The 19,272-nt window shown below is 41.5% G+C and overlaps 2 protein-coding genes across 2 annotated transcripts; one reads left to right on the forward strand and one right to left on the reverse strand.

Annotated features, from left to right (window-relative positions):
* The first annotated feature begins 2,371 nt into the window (after positions 1–2,371).
* map1lc3cl (microtubule-associated protein 1 light chain 3 gamma, like) lies at positions 2,372–3,843 on the forward strand. Its single transcript, XM_058650095.1, has 4 exons — positions 2,372–2,563; positions 2,673–2,728; positions 2,856–2,962; positions 3,130–3,843. Exons 1-4 carry the CDS (start codon positions 2,506–2,508, stop codon positions 3,329–3,331), a joined length of 423 nt encoding a protein of 140 aa, XP_058506078.1. The 5' UTR covers positions 2,372–2,505; the 3' UTR covers positions 3,332–3,843.
* A 2,434-nt stretch (positions 3,844–6,277) lies between these two features.
* On the reverse strand, positions 6,278–19,149 carry ehd1a (EH-domain containing 1a). Its single transcript, XM_058649028.1, has 6 exons — positions 18,380–19,149; positions 14,092–14,189; positions 9,721–9,962; positions 8,960–9,130; positions 7,667–7,831; positions 6,278–7,407 (listed from the first exon to the last, which is right to left on the reverse strand). The coding sequence occupies exons 1-6, from the start codon at positions 18,766–18,768 to the stop codon at positions 6,874–6,876; spliced, it is 1,599 nt and encodes a 532-aa protein (XP_058505011.1). The 5' UTR covers positions 18,769–19,149; the 3' UTR covers positions 6,278–6,873.
* Positions 19,150–19,272: the final 123 nt, after the last annotated feature.

A 19,272-nucleotide genomic window follows, 5' to 3' on the forward strand; every position in this document is an offset into this window, starting at 1 on the left:
ACTAAACAGCTTCCCCTCACGGTCTCAGAGGAATTACATGTTCTTCTCCACCAGATGGAGTTTGCACTGTTCTTATCTGGTGCCAAGTATGAAAAGTGACCATGGGAAAAGCACACTCGAACACATGCTATCCAGCGACAGCTGACCATAGATGAAGATGCTGGTTTGACTTGCAAAACACTTTCATAGGCAACAGTTTGAACAATCAAGTAGAAGGAGCACACACTGTACTGTTTAAAAAAAATAAATAAATAAGTCCTTTATCAGTCCCAAAGGGGAAATTCCTTCTCTGCATTTAACCCGTCCTCTACTAGAAACCTTCCTAGAAGTAGGAGCAGCAGGGAGCCGCTGAGCAGCTCACAGGGATCAATGGGGGTTGGCTCAGGGGTACAGAAGCCCTTTTTTGACCTGGTGGGGACTCAACCCTCCGGTTACAAGCCAAGTTCCTTTTCCACATGGCCATGGGCTGCCCTGTGTTGTTTACTGCCACAAACAACCCAGAGACCCTATAGGTCTTCAGTAGGTAAATGAAACCAATCTGTCCCCTTTAGTTATAATCACCAGAAAGTTGTGTAAAAACAAACCAGCTTATTAATGCAAATGTAATCAGCCAATCATACGAAAGCACATACATGCATTTAGGCATGAAGGCATGACGTCATGAATGTCAGGACGACCCAAGCGTCATAACAAAGAAGAACAGGGATTTAAGGGACTTTCAATGTGGCTGGGTTGTCGTCAAGTGTTTCGCTGACTTATAACAGGATTTTCTCTCTGGTTTACGGAGAGTAGTCTCAAAAGGAAAATGAAACTATCCAGCTCTCTGGACAAAAATGTCTTGTTGGTGCCAGAGGTCACGGGAGAAAGACGACAGTAACTCATGACTAGTGAAGAAAGAAACTCTCTCTTTCCAACCACAAGCAACTCACACAAAAAAACTATTGCAGAATAGCTGTAAGTGATCTTGAACACCCGGGAAGAGTAGTTACTGTTATACATTACAGTGGGAGTAGCAGCTCTAGCAGAAGGCCCCAGACTTCCCTTTCCCTGGTCACATCGTCCATCTCTGACCAGCCCAACCCAGACCAGCGAAGAGATATAATCTCTCCACCTAGTTGGCTGCCTTACCAGGTGCCTGAACCATTTTTTACAGCTCTAATCCGAGTCCCTTCCAGATGACTGAGCTTCTCACCTGATCTCTAAGGGAGCAACCGAACACACACACACACACACATTTATAGAGACAGGCTCAAGAAAAAGGGAAAGCAAAGCGTTGGGGGTGTTACACCTCCCACTGAAAAATGTTCACTACATTAAGGCATACATTTTTTCATGTTCCACAACTGAGTAATAAGTAAAAAAAAAAAAAAAGAATATTGGCCTCTTATACTGAATCTTCCTGTGCAGGAAATTGCAGTGTGCAGTTTGGGGTTGTAGGCTAACACCAGGGTCTGCAGACGAGCGTCTCTGAATGCACAACACAAGTAAATGTGCTACAGCAGCAGAAGACCTGTGCAGGAAGTTTGTGGTACCTTCCTCTAGAGGAAATCAGAAATACTGTTCTAATAATAATAGAATAATTAGAGTCACCTTATCTCACTTATTTCACTATACCAGTGTCTGAAGTATGTGTGAAGAAGTCAAAGATGATGAGAGAACAAATTATCTTATTGGGAATAAATCTGCCTCCTGTGAAAAGCTGACTTTGCTCTGCCTACTTACACCACTATATTTTAACGTTGGTGATATTGGTGTTACTCCGAGAGCTCAATGTCTTCTGAGGTGGTGCTTGGTATAAAAAAAAGTTTGAGAACCCTAGGCACTCTAGGCCTTGGTGCATGGGATTAAAATACAGTGAATGAGTGAAGATGGGAGTCAGCAAATTTAAGTGCCACTGACCTAGTGTAGTACAGTGTGGAGATACAAATACAGCTGACGTGATGACAACATAAGGTAGTAGCAGTGGGATTAAAGGCTGAGATTTATCAAAAAACAGCACCAGCTGTGTTTTGGAGTCCTGTCATGTGCTGTTTATGCTCTTAATGGCTCACTGCCCTCATTACACTTGTGTCTTCTTGTTCGTTCTGCTGTGTGTGAATGTGAATGTGTATGTGTATGTGACAGCGGCACTGATGTCTCAAGTAGACGAGAGAATGCTCTGTGAAATAACCAGTACGTGTGAGTCTGAAGCAGTCAGGAGGGAGAGCACGCACGCACGCACGCACACACGCGCATGCATACACACAAATACACATACACACACAGCTGCATCCCTGCATCCACATGCTACTCACCAGCATGAGGAGTGTGTTGTTGTTGTTTGCTTGTGTCACATTTCGACTCCTCCCTGCGCTGCCTCCTATAAAACACCGTCGGTCACAGCCTTTCGTTGGGGTTTGCCGACTTCCAGCCTGAGGGGACTTCACTGTCAGCCCAGCCACCAGCTTCACAAGCCTCCATTACCATTCGATCTCTACAAACCACACAAACCAAAGAACAACAAACATGGCACCTTTTGAGAAATCCATGGAGATGATGCCCTTCAAGCAGAGGAGATGCCTCGGTGAGTCACAGCATCACTAGATTCTTTGGTTACTGTTAAACATTTGGCTTCACATTAATCAGGACGCAGCCTTTATTCATGTCAAATATGCACAACTATTTCTCCTTAGCGACAAGAAGAGATGAAGTATGCAGCATTCGGTCTAAATTCCCCAACAAGTTACCTGTGAGTGTCTTTAAATTATGTTATTTTACAGATGCATTGAATGTGAGGTATTATTTATTCTTTTTTTGTGGTGTGTGTGTGTGATAATTGCACCGTCAGCTGATCCCTGGTGTGTTTTGGTCTACAGGTGATTGTTGAACGTTTCATCCAGGAAAAGACTCTCCCTTTGTTGGACAAAACAAAGTTCCTGGTTCCCTTTGAGCTGACCTTGGGTCAGTTCCTCTGCCTGCTCAGGTAAATCACTCAGTGATTCTGTCAGTTTCTCTATCAGCTTTTTTCTGACTTATTCCTCCTGTGCATTTTCAACCCGTTCTTTTTCATCTCGCAGCTTCTCTACGCTCCCTCTTTGTCCATAAACAAGTTGTGTCTTTCATTAACTACCGTCTCCTTTGTCTTGTCAGGAGTAAAATCAGCTTGGAATCCACCGAGGCTCTGTTCCTCCTGGTGGCAGAGAAGAGCATGTCCTGCATGTCCTCCAGCATGGGAGAGGTGTATTCCCTCTACAGAGACACAGACGGTTTCCTCTACATCACCTATGCTTCACAGGAGATGTTTGGAGCGCCAGTTTGCCCTGCTGAACCTGAAACACATATAACAAACTGAACCCAGACCTAACCGAGCCAAGCCAAGCCAAGACCGTTTTGTCCAGCTAACTGCATCTCTGACTACCTCTTGAACCTTGATGGTGTTTTGAGCGCAATGCAAATTTACAACAGTCCCATCACAACAAACCAAAAATACACTTATGTGGATTAAAAATAATCCTGACTAAGTTAAATTATCTCTGAACATTTTACTGTTGCTTGAGCTTTGGTGCAAACATACCAATTTGGACATAATTGCACTGCCACGTCAGGTTAAAAACCAATCACCACCTTCTCCACTCTACAAAAACAGAGTCAGTGACTCCTTTTTAGCACTTATCTCTCCCCTCATCCCCCCGTATCTCTGATCGCCTCGTCATCATCCTCGCCCTCTCTTAAAAATGTGAATTTGAGCTCTGGATGCTCACAGATGATCACGGGGACTTTTGAGGCTGTCGTTGCTGCTGTGATGTGTTCCATCCCCAGGTTTTCCAAGAAAATGAATAAATGACTTCTTGTCCTTTTAATTAATCGACTCTATGTGGTGTTTTCTTATTTTGGGAGTATCTGCTAAAACGTTAAGTTACGTTATATGGGTGCTGTTCATGATATTATCAGATGTGGGTTAAGAAAAACATTCAAAGTGTGAAAACAGACGTGATTTCATCATATTTAGCCTCGTCTAATAAGGACCTGCTGCAGAGGAGGTCCTTTCCCCGTGCACTTACACTCATGTGTTTCGTACTTATGCACACAGGTGCTTCATTCCTCATCAGCCTTTGAGAAGAGACCCTCCCTCTGCATGATGGTGTTATATAAGCCTGACCTGGTTTGTGCAGGGGTCACTGTGTCAGAGGGCCAGCCTGTTATTTTTAGACAAATGTGACCCCAAAACACTGAGAAACAGAGGGCGGGCGTAAAGAAAGGAGTCAGGGGAGTGTTGGGAATACCGATGAAAAACAAAGAAACCCAAGATGAAAAACAGAGAGAACCTGCTCCCCATAAACAGCAGAAGAAAAGGAAGGAAGAGGGAAAAATAGCAACGTCCTAACAGAGGACGGAAGGAAAAAGGAAACAATGTAAAGGAGGTATATATATATATATGGGGAGGAGGAGAAGGATGGCTATCCAAACAGTGTACAGAAACACATGACATGCAGTCGTGCAGCCTTTCACTTCACACCACTGTGGCCATTCCAGCAGTTTTGTGTCAATACATTATCATCACCACAACAAGAGGAACACCCAAACTTCGTCCACATGTAAATGACCTATTTGGAGTTGATCAAGATCAGTATGTGATTGTATACACTGGTTATTGATTTACAAATTAATTTTTCATGTTTTGAGTCTAGACGGTGAATCTTCATTTAATGTCGCCCAAATCTTAATTTTGCATTCATCTAGATGGTAACTATAATTTTAAACCTATATCCATGTCATCTTAAAATATGTATATGATGGCAAAAACAACAGCAAAACCTAATTTAAGAGATGATTTTTTTTGATAGATGGAATCCTGTAATAGGTCATTTAAATTGACCAAGATGACAAGATGAAAGCCGAATAGACAGCCATATTCATAGAAGCTCTATTAAAATGTAGACCAATCTTTACTAACGATAATTATCACTGCCCTGTAAACAGTAATCTTTAGTGGATTAAAGTATGCAATTGAATGCAATTTGGTTAGAAAACAAAAAACAACTGACCTAGAAAACACTTGGGTCTTTGATTTCATACACGTGGTTGGGTCTTTACGAAAGGTCCCAAACTAAGTTTATTCTTTTGGGAAATGTATTCTCACATTTCAGCCACCCGGATCTTTAAAGAATCAGATGAGAATTCACTATGGTCCAACTTCTCACATCTCATGTTGGGTGTAGATAGGAGGAGGTAAGAGGACTTGGGTTACCTATGGACAAAAAACAAAAAACTGTTTCGCTGTCACAACATTCAAAGGTCAAGGACAAACGCTAAACAACATTACAGATGGAAAGTTAAACTGCTTAAACTTAAAAAGGTCACGTGTGAAATGTAGGTAAAATTATTTTAATTTAGCAGAAAGTCAGTGAGCAGGTCACTGCTGAAGGCAGAACACATGACTCTTTACAGACGTGTGCTATCTCACCTGTAATTTGAAGGTCACACAAACTCAAAAATGTGTTGAAATGTGTTTGGGGCATGGTGCAGTGTGCCAATGTAATTCTCGGCCTTCCATCACTCACCTGGCCGTTCTATTCATTAAACAAACCAAAAAAAAAAAACCACACAGCTCACAGTAGAAAAAACATCATATAATTACCTCAAATGAGTTCATCCAATATCATGCTTGAATTGTGGAAACCGACATTCACTCTCATTTCAGTTTTTATGGCCTAATATTGCAGGTTTGAGGTGAATATAAATCATCTACAAAAAGCAACTTTTTGTTGAGACACAAATGAGTCTCACATGTGAGCGTTTCCTGTTTCTGTGTTTGATTTGTGCTCTTCTCCCTGAGCCTGGACTGAACTTAGTCGTCCACATTGTCTCCATGGGTCGTGTCCTCTAATGTGCTCCATGCAATGTGACGAGTGTCTGTCTACAGCGCTGTTTTCCAGTTTTCCAAATATGCAGCCTGATGCCACTTTCATGGATTAATGGCTTTACATAACATGTCCTCCTGAGGCATCTGGTTGTTGTCTTCCTGTCCTACAGAGGGCAGTAGACCACATTAAAACTATAAAAATTGGGGCATTACAAAATAAAAGTCTGTCTGAATGACCTCTGAGTGACACACAGCCTTTGGCATGACCCTGAATGGCAAACTACTACAAATTAAAAGGAAGTAAATTATGATTTCTTCACCACGTCATTGCTGTAGTAGCTGTAAACAGCTTCCTCCCGTCAGCCAAACATCTGATCATATCAAAACATTATAGCATAATAAAGAATCCGTAAAAATCCACAAAAGCACGAGCCATATTGTACTGTACTCCTTTTTATTTATCTGGCAAAATAATAAAAAGGGGAGCATTTGGAAAGAGTCAAATTTAACAGTCAGGAAATACAAAAATATAGATAAAATAATCCTAACAGTTTTTTTTATTTAATTCCTCTCTCTCTCCAAATGGACAAAAAAAAACTATATTTCTTTGGATCAACATGTAATAAGGACTGCACTATGCTTATAAGACATCTTTTACACAGGATGCACAAATCCATGTTCAGCCCCATCATGCAACCGCCTGCTGCGCTTCAGTTCAAAATACAATATTGTCCTTTTATCAGGTGGTACATCAACCCCCACTGCACCCATGATTATTTCTAATAGATACCTGAATGTTGTTCCCTAATGCATAAAGATGGGCCTAAACCCCCCCCCCCCCCAAACAAACCCTCCAGTCTGTCTCTGGTGAAAAAGATCACAGCAATACCTACTCACGGTGTTTCGGAAAGCCTAAAGACTCACAGCTTGATGGAGGATGTTGCTGTTCATGCTTGTGGTTGGACTTTTTGCCTAGAGAGTCCAAAATATGATGCAAAGTGCTTGACAGCACTAGGCTGCTACTCCCTTCTCTATTCCTGCTCAACTAACCCACGTTTTGACGGAGGCACTAGGTGATTAGGTAGTGTGGCCGGCAGCTCGTGACCCTCCAGCTTGACCTTGATGAGGTGGTTGGCAAGGGCAAACTCCTCGTCATCAAGGAGGCCGTCTTTATCCACATCTGCCAGCTTCCAGATCTTTCCTAGCACAGAGTTTGGCAGCTTAGATTTCAGCATCTCCTTCTTGGCAGCAGCACCACTCACTTTGTTATCGATCGGAGAGAGGGTGTAGAAGATCTCATCATACGTAGGCTTGTCGCGACCCACTACCCACTCCAGCTCATCGATGCCTTCACCTGCACCTTCTCCATAGCCATGACCAAAGGGACCAGTCATGGTTCCTTCAAAGGCTCCGCCTTTGACAGACTGGCTGGGCATGGCAGCCTCTTCCTGGCGCACCAGGGCCATGAGACGGGCGATGTCATTGGCGAGCATGTCCTCCACTGCCTCCAGCAGCTTGGGCTTCAACACAGCAAACTTGGAGAAATCTTGGGCATTCAGAAGCTCCTGAAGAGATAGGGGGTGGGGGGTTGAGAAAAAACAGGAATCAGTGATGGAAATAGATCAGTCTTCAATGGCTACCAATGGGAGTAGCATAGAAGAAGCAGGATTTCCTGACAAACCAGGGAAAACAAAAAAACCTTCCTGGCCTGTCATGGAGGGCAAGGACAGGAAAGAAGGGAAAAGATGTGAAGAGAGTAAAAGTTGGAAGGTCATTCAACTCTGAACTTAAGCACTCCAGTATCTGGATTTATCCTCATCTCACCTGCATCTTGCTCAGCTTGGGGAAGTCCCCGGGTGAGATCTGGTGCTCCTTCTCGATCTTAAGGTAAATCTCTCCCAGGTTTGCAATCAACTCCTTCTTCTTAGAGTCCTTCCCAAACATACTGGGCATCTCCTTTTTCAGAGAGCTGATAATATAGGCCTGCACCTATAAACAAGAGAAGGCAGAAGACATTTTTTTTTCAAGTTTAGACGCAATACTACTCAATACTCACAGCAGATTAATTTGTCTTGAGGCCATTTCTTGAGACAGGGGAGTTACTTGGTATAAATATATACTAACAGAAACAGAAAATAATGCCTCTTCTCTTTTTGTAAGTGTTACTGGTTTATCCAACTGCTTTGATCACCAAAAGGTTTGGTTCTCACTTCTGCCAGAGGTTAGTTACTTCTGTTCCTCTTATGAGGTCCTCCTGCCTAACAAACAGAGCACTATTACATGAGTTCAGACCTGGCATTAAAATATGTCTATATATACTGTATATGGATGTTTCTCCTGCAACTAATTGTGGTTGACTCTCACATCACTGCTATATATGCAAATGCACAAGTAGGGCTGAATAGTTAATTGTTTTTGAATAAAAAATCACAATTTGAGACAAATTGCAAAGGCTACAATACTTTATGCTTCTACTTTAGTTTTGACTGTTCTGTACTCTGTACTGTATTTAAATAAAAAAATGTAACCCAAACATGTTGGAAACCATACACAAGTCCATATCTTTAGGTTCTCACACTTGCAATAGAATACAGAGATGTTAATGGTCCATCACATTTTAAATCTATTACACAATGAAACTGCAATATCTAAAAATTACAATTAGATATTTTCATCAAATCATTTTTTCTATCCCTATTCAAATGTGCATCATTGCTGCTCTTTTCCAGTTGAGTTCTTTGTTAAACTGAAGCAGCTGAATAGGAGGTCTTTTTTTATGGTCCCTGAAGATGCATTTGCGTTCACACATGTAAAAGAAAGAGGCCCCATGAATTCCACGACCAAATCCAGATATGGTGTAACTGGGTCAGTTCTCAAGTCACACTGTGGACACACGTGTGTGTTCTCACTTCACACCTGAACTTAGAGCTATGGGTTATCATATAGTATCACTCGGGACAGATGTTAACACCAGGTGTATTTCAGAAATGTGGTGAATATGTCAAACAATTGTGTAATTGTGAGCATGTTAGCCTGTTGATGTTACCCTTTAGCTCAAAGCAATGGTGTGCCTCAAAGAGCCACAAACATGCATGCCTGAGACTCATTAATGCTGACCTTGGCGAGGCGTGCACGTTTGATGAGGTCATTGAGTTTACGTAGTGCTGCGTTACGTGGCAATGACTGGATATCCAAGAACAGGTCTTGCTCCTCTGCCTCAAACAACTTCCTGTTGTCTGGGACCAACAGTGGCTGTGCCCAAAATGAGCCAATGTACACCCGCACAACCTGGAAACAAGTTTGAGCAAGTTAATCTCCATTAATCTTCATTGTCCTTCTGGTTATACTTAAGAGAGGTAATTCTTGCACAAGTTACATACAAATCTGGGTAAAATATGTGAAAATGCAAAAAAAAAAAAAAAACAGTGCTGTGAGGATGAAAGCGGAGCAAAAACAAAACAATAAAAACATGAATATTGTGTTTTCCTCATGCAGAAAGACAAAAGACAATGCACCCTCAAGGTCAATGAATAATTGTCTCTGATCCAAAGGTTTCTCTGGGACTGGTTTATGGGTATGGCCCTGAATCAAACATTAACAAGAGTCAGGGGAAAAAAATCACGAGACAAGAAAAGTCACATGAAATCACAGAAAATGGACACTGGATTTGAGACAGATAGTACTGAAGCTGCGTTTCACTTTCGTTACATTCAGAAGAATGTAACAAGTACATTGGCTGTGATCATGCGAGATGTGTTGGGATTCCTTAACTCTCGTCTTTGGGAACAAAATACTTTCATCTGTGCAGATCAATTTAAGTTAATATATGCATTACACAAAAGCACAAGTGTGAAAGAGAATTTTATTTTTTTTTTTACCTCAGGTGTGTTGATGATTTTGCCCAGAGACCACATCAGTGCTCCATAGACCCTCATCAGCTGCTGAGTGCTGATCTGGTCTGCCTTGTTCAGTACTACGCGCATTTTGTCCTCGTGGTTCTTAAGGGCGCGGATCACCTCAGAGAACTCGTCAGATATGTCCAGCTTGTGGGCATCGAACAGGAGGATGATGCGATCCACGCGCTCGGCAAACCACTCGAGCACCGCAGCAAAGTCATAACCTGGAAAGAGACAAGTCGAAATGAAATGACTTAAAAAATCTGATATCAGGTCGCTGCGTTTACAGCCCATTCAAAAATGTTCCCCATGGTTTTTAATAGCTTACGGCTGTTCCCAACACTGAGGTAGCAGCAGTGGAAAGCTCCTTTCTCATTTCTTAAAAATATCTCTTATTCCTATACCTGAAGGGAGCAGGAATAATACAGCGTGGCAGATGGAACAAAATGACATTATTCTAATGTCCCCTGTTCTCCAGTGAATAAAAACTCAAAATAGTCACTATGTTCATTTGTTATCTTCATACATTTTTTGTAAATCGATACAAGAACCACATAACAAATTTCACTTTGCCCCTTTCCCCTTGATAAATATTAAGGTACCATTAGTAAAACTCTCTCAATCTGGTTGTTCCCATCATGTATTCAGCACAGCAAGGTGTGACAAATACCCATGCAAAATTTGTTTCACCAATCTTTTCAAAACTGAAAGCATCCGACATATTTTCTGCTGTGCTCACAAATAATCTGTATATGACGTTGGACTTCACAAAGAGTCCTACACGTATATTCCAACTGAAGTTGTTCCAATAATGTTTAGATAAGGCCTTGGTTACTAAATAACTAGCTTTACCGAGACAGTCCTAGAGAGTCCAAAATATGATGCAAAGTGCTTGACAGCACTAGGCTGCTACTCCCTTCTCTATTCCTGCTCAACTAACCCACGTTTTGACGGAGGCACTAGGTGATTAGGTAGTGTGGCATCTGTTTGCCTCAGCAATGAAATGACATCTATCAATGACAGTCTTCATTAAGAAGCTGACCAGGCATTCAAGTTAAAGACAACCAGCATTTGAGACAGATGGAAAATAAGTGTCACTGGCAATGATATTTACGCTAAAAGGTGATGAGCCTGACTGGTATTAGGAACACAACGTTCTGCCCACTCAATCTGAGTTTACTCAAATTTCTTAAAGTGGGACTTTTTCCTGAGCTGCCATTTGCCTTTAAGGAGCTGTGCAGGCAGAGAGGAAGAACAGAATCATGGTTTTGATTAGAGTCTGTGTGTCATCTGATCACAGAAGAATGCAGTTACCCTAAAAGCTCATCTCAGCTGCTGCACAACAATCACAGCCGACATGCTGCATATGCATTCCAAAATGGCCATTTTTGTCTGTGTCTGAACAGAGGTACAGTCAATGGAAAGAGAGACAAAATTAGATGAATAGATGAGGAGGGAGACAGAAGGAAAGAGAAATGGTGAGGGCAAGAGAAAGAGAAAGTCGAGGCTGAATAAAAGGGAAAGTAAGAGTAAAATGTAACAAGAGATGGTGTGTACAGAAATTGTAGCTGTGCCCGTGAGGTTTACATGGAGATTGCTGCATTCTCTCTTAAATCTATTTTTAATCTCATGGGCCAAAGAATCAGACTCAAAGACAGCTGCTCAGCTTAGACTTACTTAAAGCAAATAGCATTAACAACTGTCTCTAACTACAGAGCTCTGACACATATAGACATTGTGCAACACAGAAACAAAAAGGTGGCTATGACATGCTGAAGCTTTTCCACAATTCAAAGTCCTAACAACTGAAATTTAATACCACAAGTGTGGCATTGTTTACCATCAATATATCCACAAAGGGCTTTTCTTAATAAAGCAATTAGTTTTGGTACGGAAAAACGCTCAGCAATAACACCCCCTTAACCACAAGAGGATATTTTTACACGCGTTAATGAGTGAGCTTTAAATGTTTTTAGTTCCCTCTATCAAAGAGGTTACAATTTGGTGCCACCTGTGTGCTGTGTAAATTTTGGACAAAAAAAATGACAGAACACACATTTTGTGAACTTTTGTGAAGAAATATTGCACAAATGTGTAGAGCTCAAATATCAACAAGCAGGTCAAACTTATTAATAACTATAATGATCCATATTTTAGTTTTGGTGGAGATTCCTGTTCTCAGAGCAACTTCTTGATTTTGTGACGTGAATACAAAGTTGGTCTGGCCGCTTTGCCTTGTTTCCAGTAAGTGAAGATAAACAAAGCTGTACTAAATATGTGACGTCATATTGAGTACAAAAAGATGGAAGTTTTAACTTTACATAATTTGTCTGGCTATTTGTCTAGACCTTTAAACAAATACCACAGAGTCAACTTGGCTTCTTTTTTTTATGCTTTATTTGCTAAAAGGCATTTAACATGTAAAGACCCTGGCCACTTCTCTAAAGTAATTGCTGACCTCATCAAAACCAAATCCATAATCACAAGGTTATGCAATAAAAGTGCTCGGTGTCAGTAAAAACCATGTCTGCCAGTGGTCTCAGTTGATCAGTGGAACAGTACTATTAATGTTAGTTTCTTTTTTTTATGTCAAATCCGTTTTAAAACTAGGGGAAATGCTCATCCAGGTGCTGTCCCTGACCGCTGCTATTCTGTTCCCAGCTCTCGGTAAAAATGACACAAATGTTTGTCTATGACATTGAACAAGTCACATGACTGTCTCGTTTGGAGATTACAGTACTGAGGGAAAAGTGTTGGAGATATCAGCGTAGCTTCTTGTTCACATGCACACACACATACCCGTCACACCTCAGCTGCAGCAGCACTACCCATTCATTCTTGTTTATATATGACACAGTGAGTACAGTATGTGTGTGGAGTACAGTCTTGTATCCGTGTTTATACAGCAACAGACCAGAAGGTAACCTGTGAGAGAGTGTGTAACCAAGAGAAAAGGAATAAATTGTCGGTAGGAACGCCGTCTACATCTATGTCTGTATATGTCTACGTTATGAGGCATCAGATTTCATCTGACCCTTCTGTCTCTAAAGAGGTCACCTGAACTTTTTTTTTTTCCCATTCTCACAAACAAACTTCCTTTTGGTTTCTCACCAGATGGCACTAATTTAAGGTCCTTTTAAATGAATCGAACTATCAGACATTTTTTCTTAATAAAAATCATTTGATCTAGAAAATGGAAAAGAATAGAAAACCAAAATATGTGAATAAATGTAATAATATAACCTCTTTTCTACTTATGACAGTTCCAAACTAGATTGATAATAGCATAAATACAAGAAAAGAAGCACATGACCAAACACATCTGCTTTAGAAATACCTTTAAATGAATAATCAATTATCAAGAAGGTGAATGTCATTGAATACCTGCTTCCTTGTGGGAAATCAAAAGATTGAATGCGTGTCTCAGCCTTCTGTGAATTATTGGCAGTAGTGATGGTGTGGTGGTGGGAATATATGTTTTACTCCATTTCCGTTCCCGGAAGTACAAAAAAATGCAACTGCTTGTATCAGCGCTTCCTCTAAAAATGACTGAAATCAAGTGGAAAAAGCAGAAGCTATGTTGAGACGCACCGTTATCTTCTGCTCATATTCTGTAAGATCATCAAAAGTTAAAAGGAAAACTGTGTATGTGGCAATTCTGAGATGACCCTACAGGTCACAGCATTGTTGGAGCACATGAAGAAACAGATAAAAATATGATTTGATATATTTCCACAGAGCACGAGGAAATGAGTTGGAAGTGATGGGTGATAAATGATAGAGCATATGACAGAGGGTACACACCTCTGGCACACAACATAGGTTTTTATAGGTACTGGTGTTTTTTTGACCTTGTTGACATATAAACCTAGCAGCAGGCTAATCACAAAGCAGCAAAAAGGATAAACAAAAAAGAGGGAAGGAAGTAAAAGGGGTGGAAACCTAGAAAACCACAGGTACGGGAAATGAACATCATATTGCTTTTGTACTCTCTTTGCAACTGTCAAGTTGTTGAGACCTCCATAGATTTAGAGGACCTGTTTGGTTGGGCTTTGACCTGAGGGCTTTCACAGGTAAATATGACATAAGTGAGACTGGTGTTGACTAGTAGAGCACATTCCAACCACACCATATTACCATAGAGAGTGAGCGTATGCAGTTTGTTAAAGCAGGTTTCCTTTATGCATAAGAACCTGCAACTTCCTGTGAGTCTATTTTATGGGTGTGTGTCTGATTACAGTATTTCACAGTTTCTGAGATGAGAGGACATGGCTATAGTGATGCAGCAGTATTAATAGAAAGTTAGCATGTGACAAAGTGGGTAAAAGGTGTGTGCATGTGTATGAAGCAAACCTCTGCTTATCCTTTGTTTCTCCCCAGACAGGATTCCAGGAGTATCAATGATACTGATGCTCTCCAGGACGGGGTTTGGCATTTGAGCACACATGAACCTGTCAAGAAAAAAACAGGGGATGAGAGTGAGATCTTGAGAGAGAGGCTGGAAAAACCAGTTGGTTGAGAGTATTTATACCAATAACAATATAATAAGCTTGCCATATGTGATATTTAATAAAGTTGATCACCAATTGTTTATTCTTAAATGTTAAGTTGAATCCCTTGGACTTTGATTGGACAAATAAAATTAACTGATATTGTAATGTGATTGATTATTCATTTAGATTTAAACGGCCACTATTTTGATCATTCATTAATGCTGTTTTCATCATTAAAACAAGTTTTCTGATTTGTTCAGCTTCTTAAATGAGATTTTCTGGCTCATTTGCTCCATATAATAAAGATGTTTGAATGAATGACAAAGTAATTTTTGTTTAACAGCAGAGGAGAATTAACGTCATAAGGCCACCATTGATACAAGAATGTTTAGGGGAAACACTGGAACAATACTTGGTAGTTTCTAAATTGTAGGCCTGGGTCATTACCAACACAAAATAATTCACAATACAAAAGTCTCTTTTAAGTTGTGACACTTGGGTTTTTTAAACTTTAAAGAGGAGTTGCACTCTGTAACAGAAATGAAGCCAAGACACAGCTATGCACACAAACACAGACAGATTAAACACACTATAAGGCAGAAAAAGAAACAATGAGTGGTTTTGCATAAACCCACAGTGTCCCACTCTGGACAAAGAAGAGAATTGTTTAGAGGCCCCAGCCTAAGGCTGTGAGTACTACTTCTTGCTCTGCTGCCTTTGAGTCAATCTGAACCAATACTCATAACATGAGCTCAGAGGCACAAGGTCATAAGACCGGGAAAATCATGCTTTTACATTCCTCTTACAACCACACTAGGGCAAGACACGTCTCAGACCTTTAACAGAGGTCTTATCCTGCACGCAGAGGGGAAAAGGGAAAATTCTGAGGACAATGAACAAGTAAAAAATGAGATCACCATTTCTTGCATGGAGATCCTATGGATGATATTATATTACAATAATAGTGTAATAGTGACGGCCAAAGATAACAAACATGCAGCGTTTCCCTTTCATAGTTGATGGTCGTGATATCCAGTTGGAGTTTTGGCTCAGGTTTTCCATTTAACTATCCATCTCAACATTTTCCACACAGTGGGGGGGGGGGGGGGGTGCTCCAGTGAACTTGAGCTGGAATTCTTAGAATCAGAGGAGGACATTACCAGGCACAAGAGCCCCAAGAGCTTGTCTGTGTGATTATGTCTTCGAACAGGAGAAACCGACCCTCTCCACGAGGCTATGGACCTGGTTTGATTTTTAAATTCCGAGACCTGTACAGTAGTACTGGAAGTCTTGTTCTAGCTTTTAACAGCTATTCTGCCCCACTTTCTAATGTAGACCTTCCCCCACATCGTAACCTCTGCTTCCTACAGATAAGAATAAACAGGGTGGCTGTCACTAACACTTGGATATGGATGGCCACAGAGAGGTTACACTAATGTCAGTTGAGTTGTCCACATCTGCTTCCTCTAAAATTATGTTTTTATTTGTATTTGTGAGTAACTTGTGTACGACATGGACATCAACACATGCCTCTGAGTATATTTGTTTGTTGTGTGCCCTGCAAAGCCATGCATAGGTCAGTCCCATTCTAAGCAAAATGCATAGTCAGTGTCCTGGAATAACAGGCCATGAGTGGGACAGGACGGAGTAGGGCAGCATGGGCTGGGGTGCGGAACTTTAACTTTGCTGACTCTGGTGTTCCTGCTAATGGCTTACAGAGAATACAAGCCCACTGAGGGCCTCTGCCTTCAGTTCAGTGACATTTTAACTAAAAGGGAACAAGAGCTTAAGAATGTGCAGGTTTAGGTGGAAGGGGAGTATCAAGTTACTTGTACGGAAACATTTGGTACCAAAATCAATGTACAAAGAGGGGGAGTCAACCCTAAAAACCAGAAAATACAAATAATTGACAGTATAGCTATTAGCCAGTGTACTGAACATTTTAGGTTTGTCAAAGTGCAAATTGTCAGTGTGAGAATCCCCTGACTGATTTCTGTTTACTATCATCATAAATGACTGGTTGCAGTGAGGGTAAGTCAGTAAGTCCTATCTGAGTCTGGTAGTTAAGGGCTAATCTGCAAGTTCAATGACTATGATTTAAGAAATGCACAGTGGAGCTACACAATCCCCTTTCCTCCAACTCAAACTAGTCAGTACTCAACCGGACAATCTTCTTGTCCCCTTTCGCAAGTATGAGGGAAAAACTTGAAAACTTAAATCAATCCAAATACTTTTGGCCTTGTGAGTGGAAAACTGGCCTGATTTAGGCAACAAGCTCCCAATTCCAAATGTCTGCCTGGACTTGGTACATGACAAAACATCAATAAACTGTAGGCCCGCTCCATGCTACATACATGCCATTACAACTGATTAACTACCCACTGACACAGGGCTTTTTCAAGCAAATCATATGCCTCTGATCATCATAAACATATATCCTGTTACATATAATCATGTGAGCTTTCTCAGAGTCAGTGAAGGGCCACTCAAGCCTGAATATGCCTCTGAGACAGAGATATAGACTAAAATCAAAGGGCACTGCAAGTCCCATGCATTACATGATAATATGCTTGTGTTCACCAGACGAGTGAGGCTATTATGGACAATAGCTTTTGTTTATACACAATCTTATCTGTTTTCCCCTCAAGTCCCTAATACACTCCAGAGCAGTGAATTGTGGCTTGTGTCTAACACGCCCAAACACACGCATGCACACACACACACACACACACTCATTATTAAACTGTTATCTGGAATGTATTACTTCACTTGTTTGGCCAAAGTTTGCACTCATGTGAGATAAGGCAAACACTATGCGCAATTGAGAGAAAGGATTTCAATGGATAATGGGAAATGGACTTTATTAGGGAAACAGCAACTTAGGTGTGAGTACTAATACAGCACATGACCAACCTGATAACCTGAAGCTAAATGGAGTAAGAACATGACAAACCCACAGTTTAGCAATCTGTCTGTGTGTTTGTCATCCACATATTCAACCTCAGTGGCTACCGGAAAGAGAAGCGGATATACCCACCATTTCCTCCGACGGAAGTGATAGCTTCCCTTTGTTGGAAGTGACAGAACATCATTACAGAACGTCATCGCAGCTCCACACACACACACACACGCAACTGGATTGAGATGTGTTCAATACTTCATAGATTCTTCCATGTCTTTCTCCCTGTTTGTTTCACTTCCCAGCTGTTTTCATATGAATGTTTTATGTAATTTATGATTCATTGTGATTGCCGTCATGCATTAATAGTTGAGCAATACGTTTAAGCCATCAACTGTGTTGCCATGTGGGAAATTATACCTCTGACTTTGTCATCAGAGTGAATAAGATACTTGTCATACTGAGTAAGTTACAAAACATTTCAACCCGTTAACTCACTGGACAAGTGGGTCAAACCCCATTGAACTAAATATTTTAGAATTATAGTCTCACTTTCATGACGCACCTGCTGACTCAGTGTAACACATACAAGAAGATACACCGTCATTCTAAATCCTTGAACTCCTCAAGATAAAATGTCGTAAGACTCATTCACGGGTACTAAGTGAAATAAAGGCTGATTAACACTGACGTGGTAACGCCTAACATATGGTACAAAAGTCAGGAAGACAGGGCAAAGTCCACTTACTGCCTAGCAACATCAACCACAACTTTGTGTCCTAGATGCTGAAACTTCAGCATAAAACCATATATGTCATCTGTGGCAGGTGGTTTATGGGGTAAGAGGTGCATACTGAAGGGCATGTTAACTGTCAGAAGCGAAAGTGACTTGTGTATAAGGTCCTGGCAAACACCTTCGAGTCTTTTCCTTATGCATATAAAAAGACACCTTATTGTTGACACTCAACGGTCAACACCTGTATTCTGTATACGATCGAACAGGGAAAACTTTTGCAGGGAAGATAAGGCAACAGGGTACAGTGATTACTATCTTGAAAATACAGGGTACATGTAAGGACTTGTAAGGGGGCATTTAAGCCACAGCTGGGCTGCTATTATGACACGTGAGTAAACACAGAGGGAAGCAAGACATTGGCATTTACTAATAAATAACCTCGAGGCTCTTACAAACCAATTTCTAGAATCCTAGTGTGTGTTAAGTGATCTAGGGGCTTGGCAGTAGCTTTACCTGTTGAGGAACGCGTTGCCAAAGGCGTTGAGTTTGCGGAAGGGCTTCTTGGGGTCGACAACCAGAGCATTACCCGGTATCACCCCATCCTGATCACCATGCATTACCGCGATGAAAGAGTCTGTGGTCGGCTCCGGGCCAATTCGCATTCCGGGGAAGTCCTGCTCCATAAGGTGCCGGATGAAGGTCGTCTTCCCGGTGGAGTACTGACCCACGAGGAGGACCATGGGCTTGTTGTCGAAGTCGGCATCCTCGAGCGCAGGGGAGTGGAAGTCGTGGAATCGATACGTGTCCTCCAGGGGGAATAGCTTGGTCCGATAGAGCCGTCGCAGCCCCTCTGACACGTTCTGAAACAGCTCGGGGTCCTTCTTCAAGTTTTTTCTGAACATGGTTACTGTTTCTATTAAGTTGAGACCGCCGTGTCAGTCTCCCCTCGATTAATTATCGGGTTTAGTCGTGTGTGTGGATCCTTCACACCGACAAGAGAGTGGCTGCCTGCTGGAATGAAGCAACGGCTGGGCGAGGTCTTGGAAGTTTTTTGTCCCCACCCCTCCTCTTTGCTAGCTAGTAGCCACACACTCAGTCATTCGGTGAGGACTCCCTCTGCAGCTGACGTTGGCTCACCGGACACAGGCGGCCACACCCCGGCACAAAAATCTAGCTCGATATATAACCTGACGCTAAACGAGTGACGCAGAAGTAACGTAATAACTTCAGCTGACGGTTGGCTAGCCGGCCGACTGTCAGTGGAAGCACTCCACAGAAGAATGCTGACAGGCACGCGCACACCGGAAGTGGGCCATATTTCACAATAAAAGCCTCAAAGATGAACCTTCAAAGATCCAGTGCGTAAAATTGGAATAAGCCTTTTATATGCACTTAAGACATACTTG

This window comes from Solea solea, chromosome 14 (assembly GCF_958295425.1).
Source record: "Solea solea chromosome 14, fSolSol10.1, whole genome shotgun sequence".
NCBI classification, from domain to species: Eukaryota; Metazoa; Chordata; class Actinopteri; order Pleuronectiformes; family Soleidae; genus Solea; species Solea solea.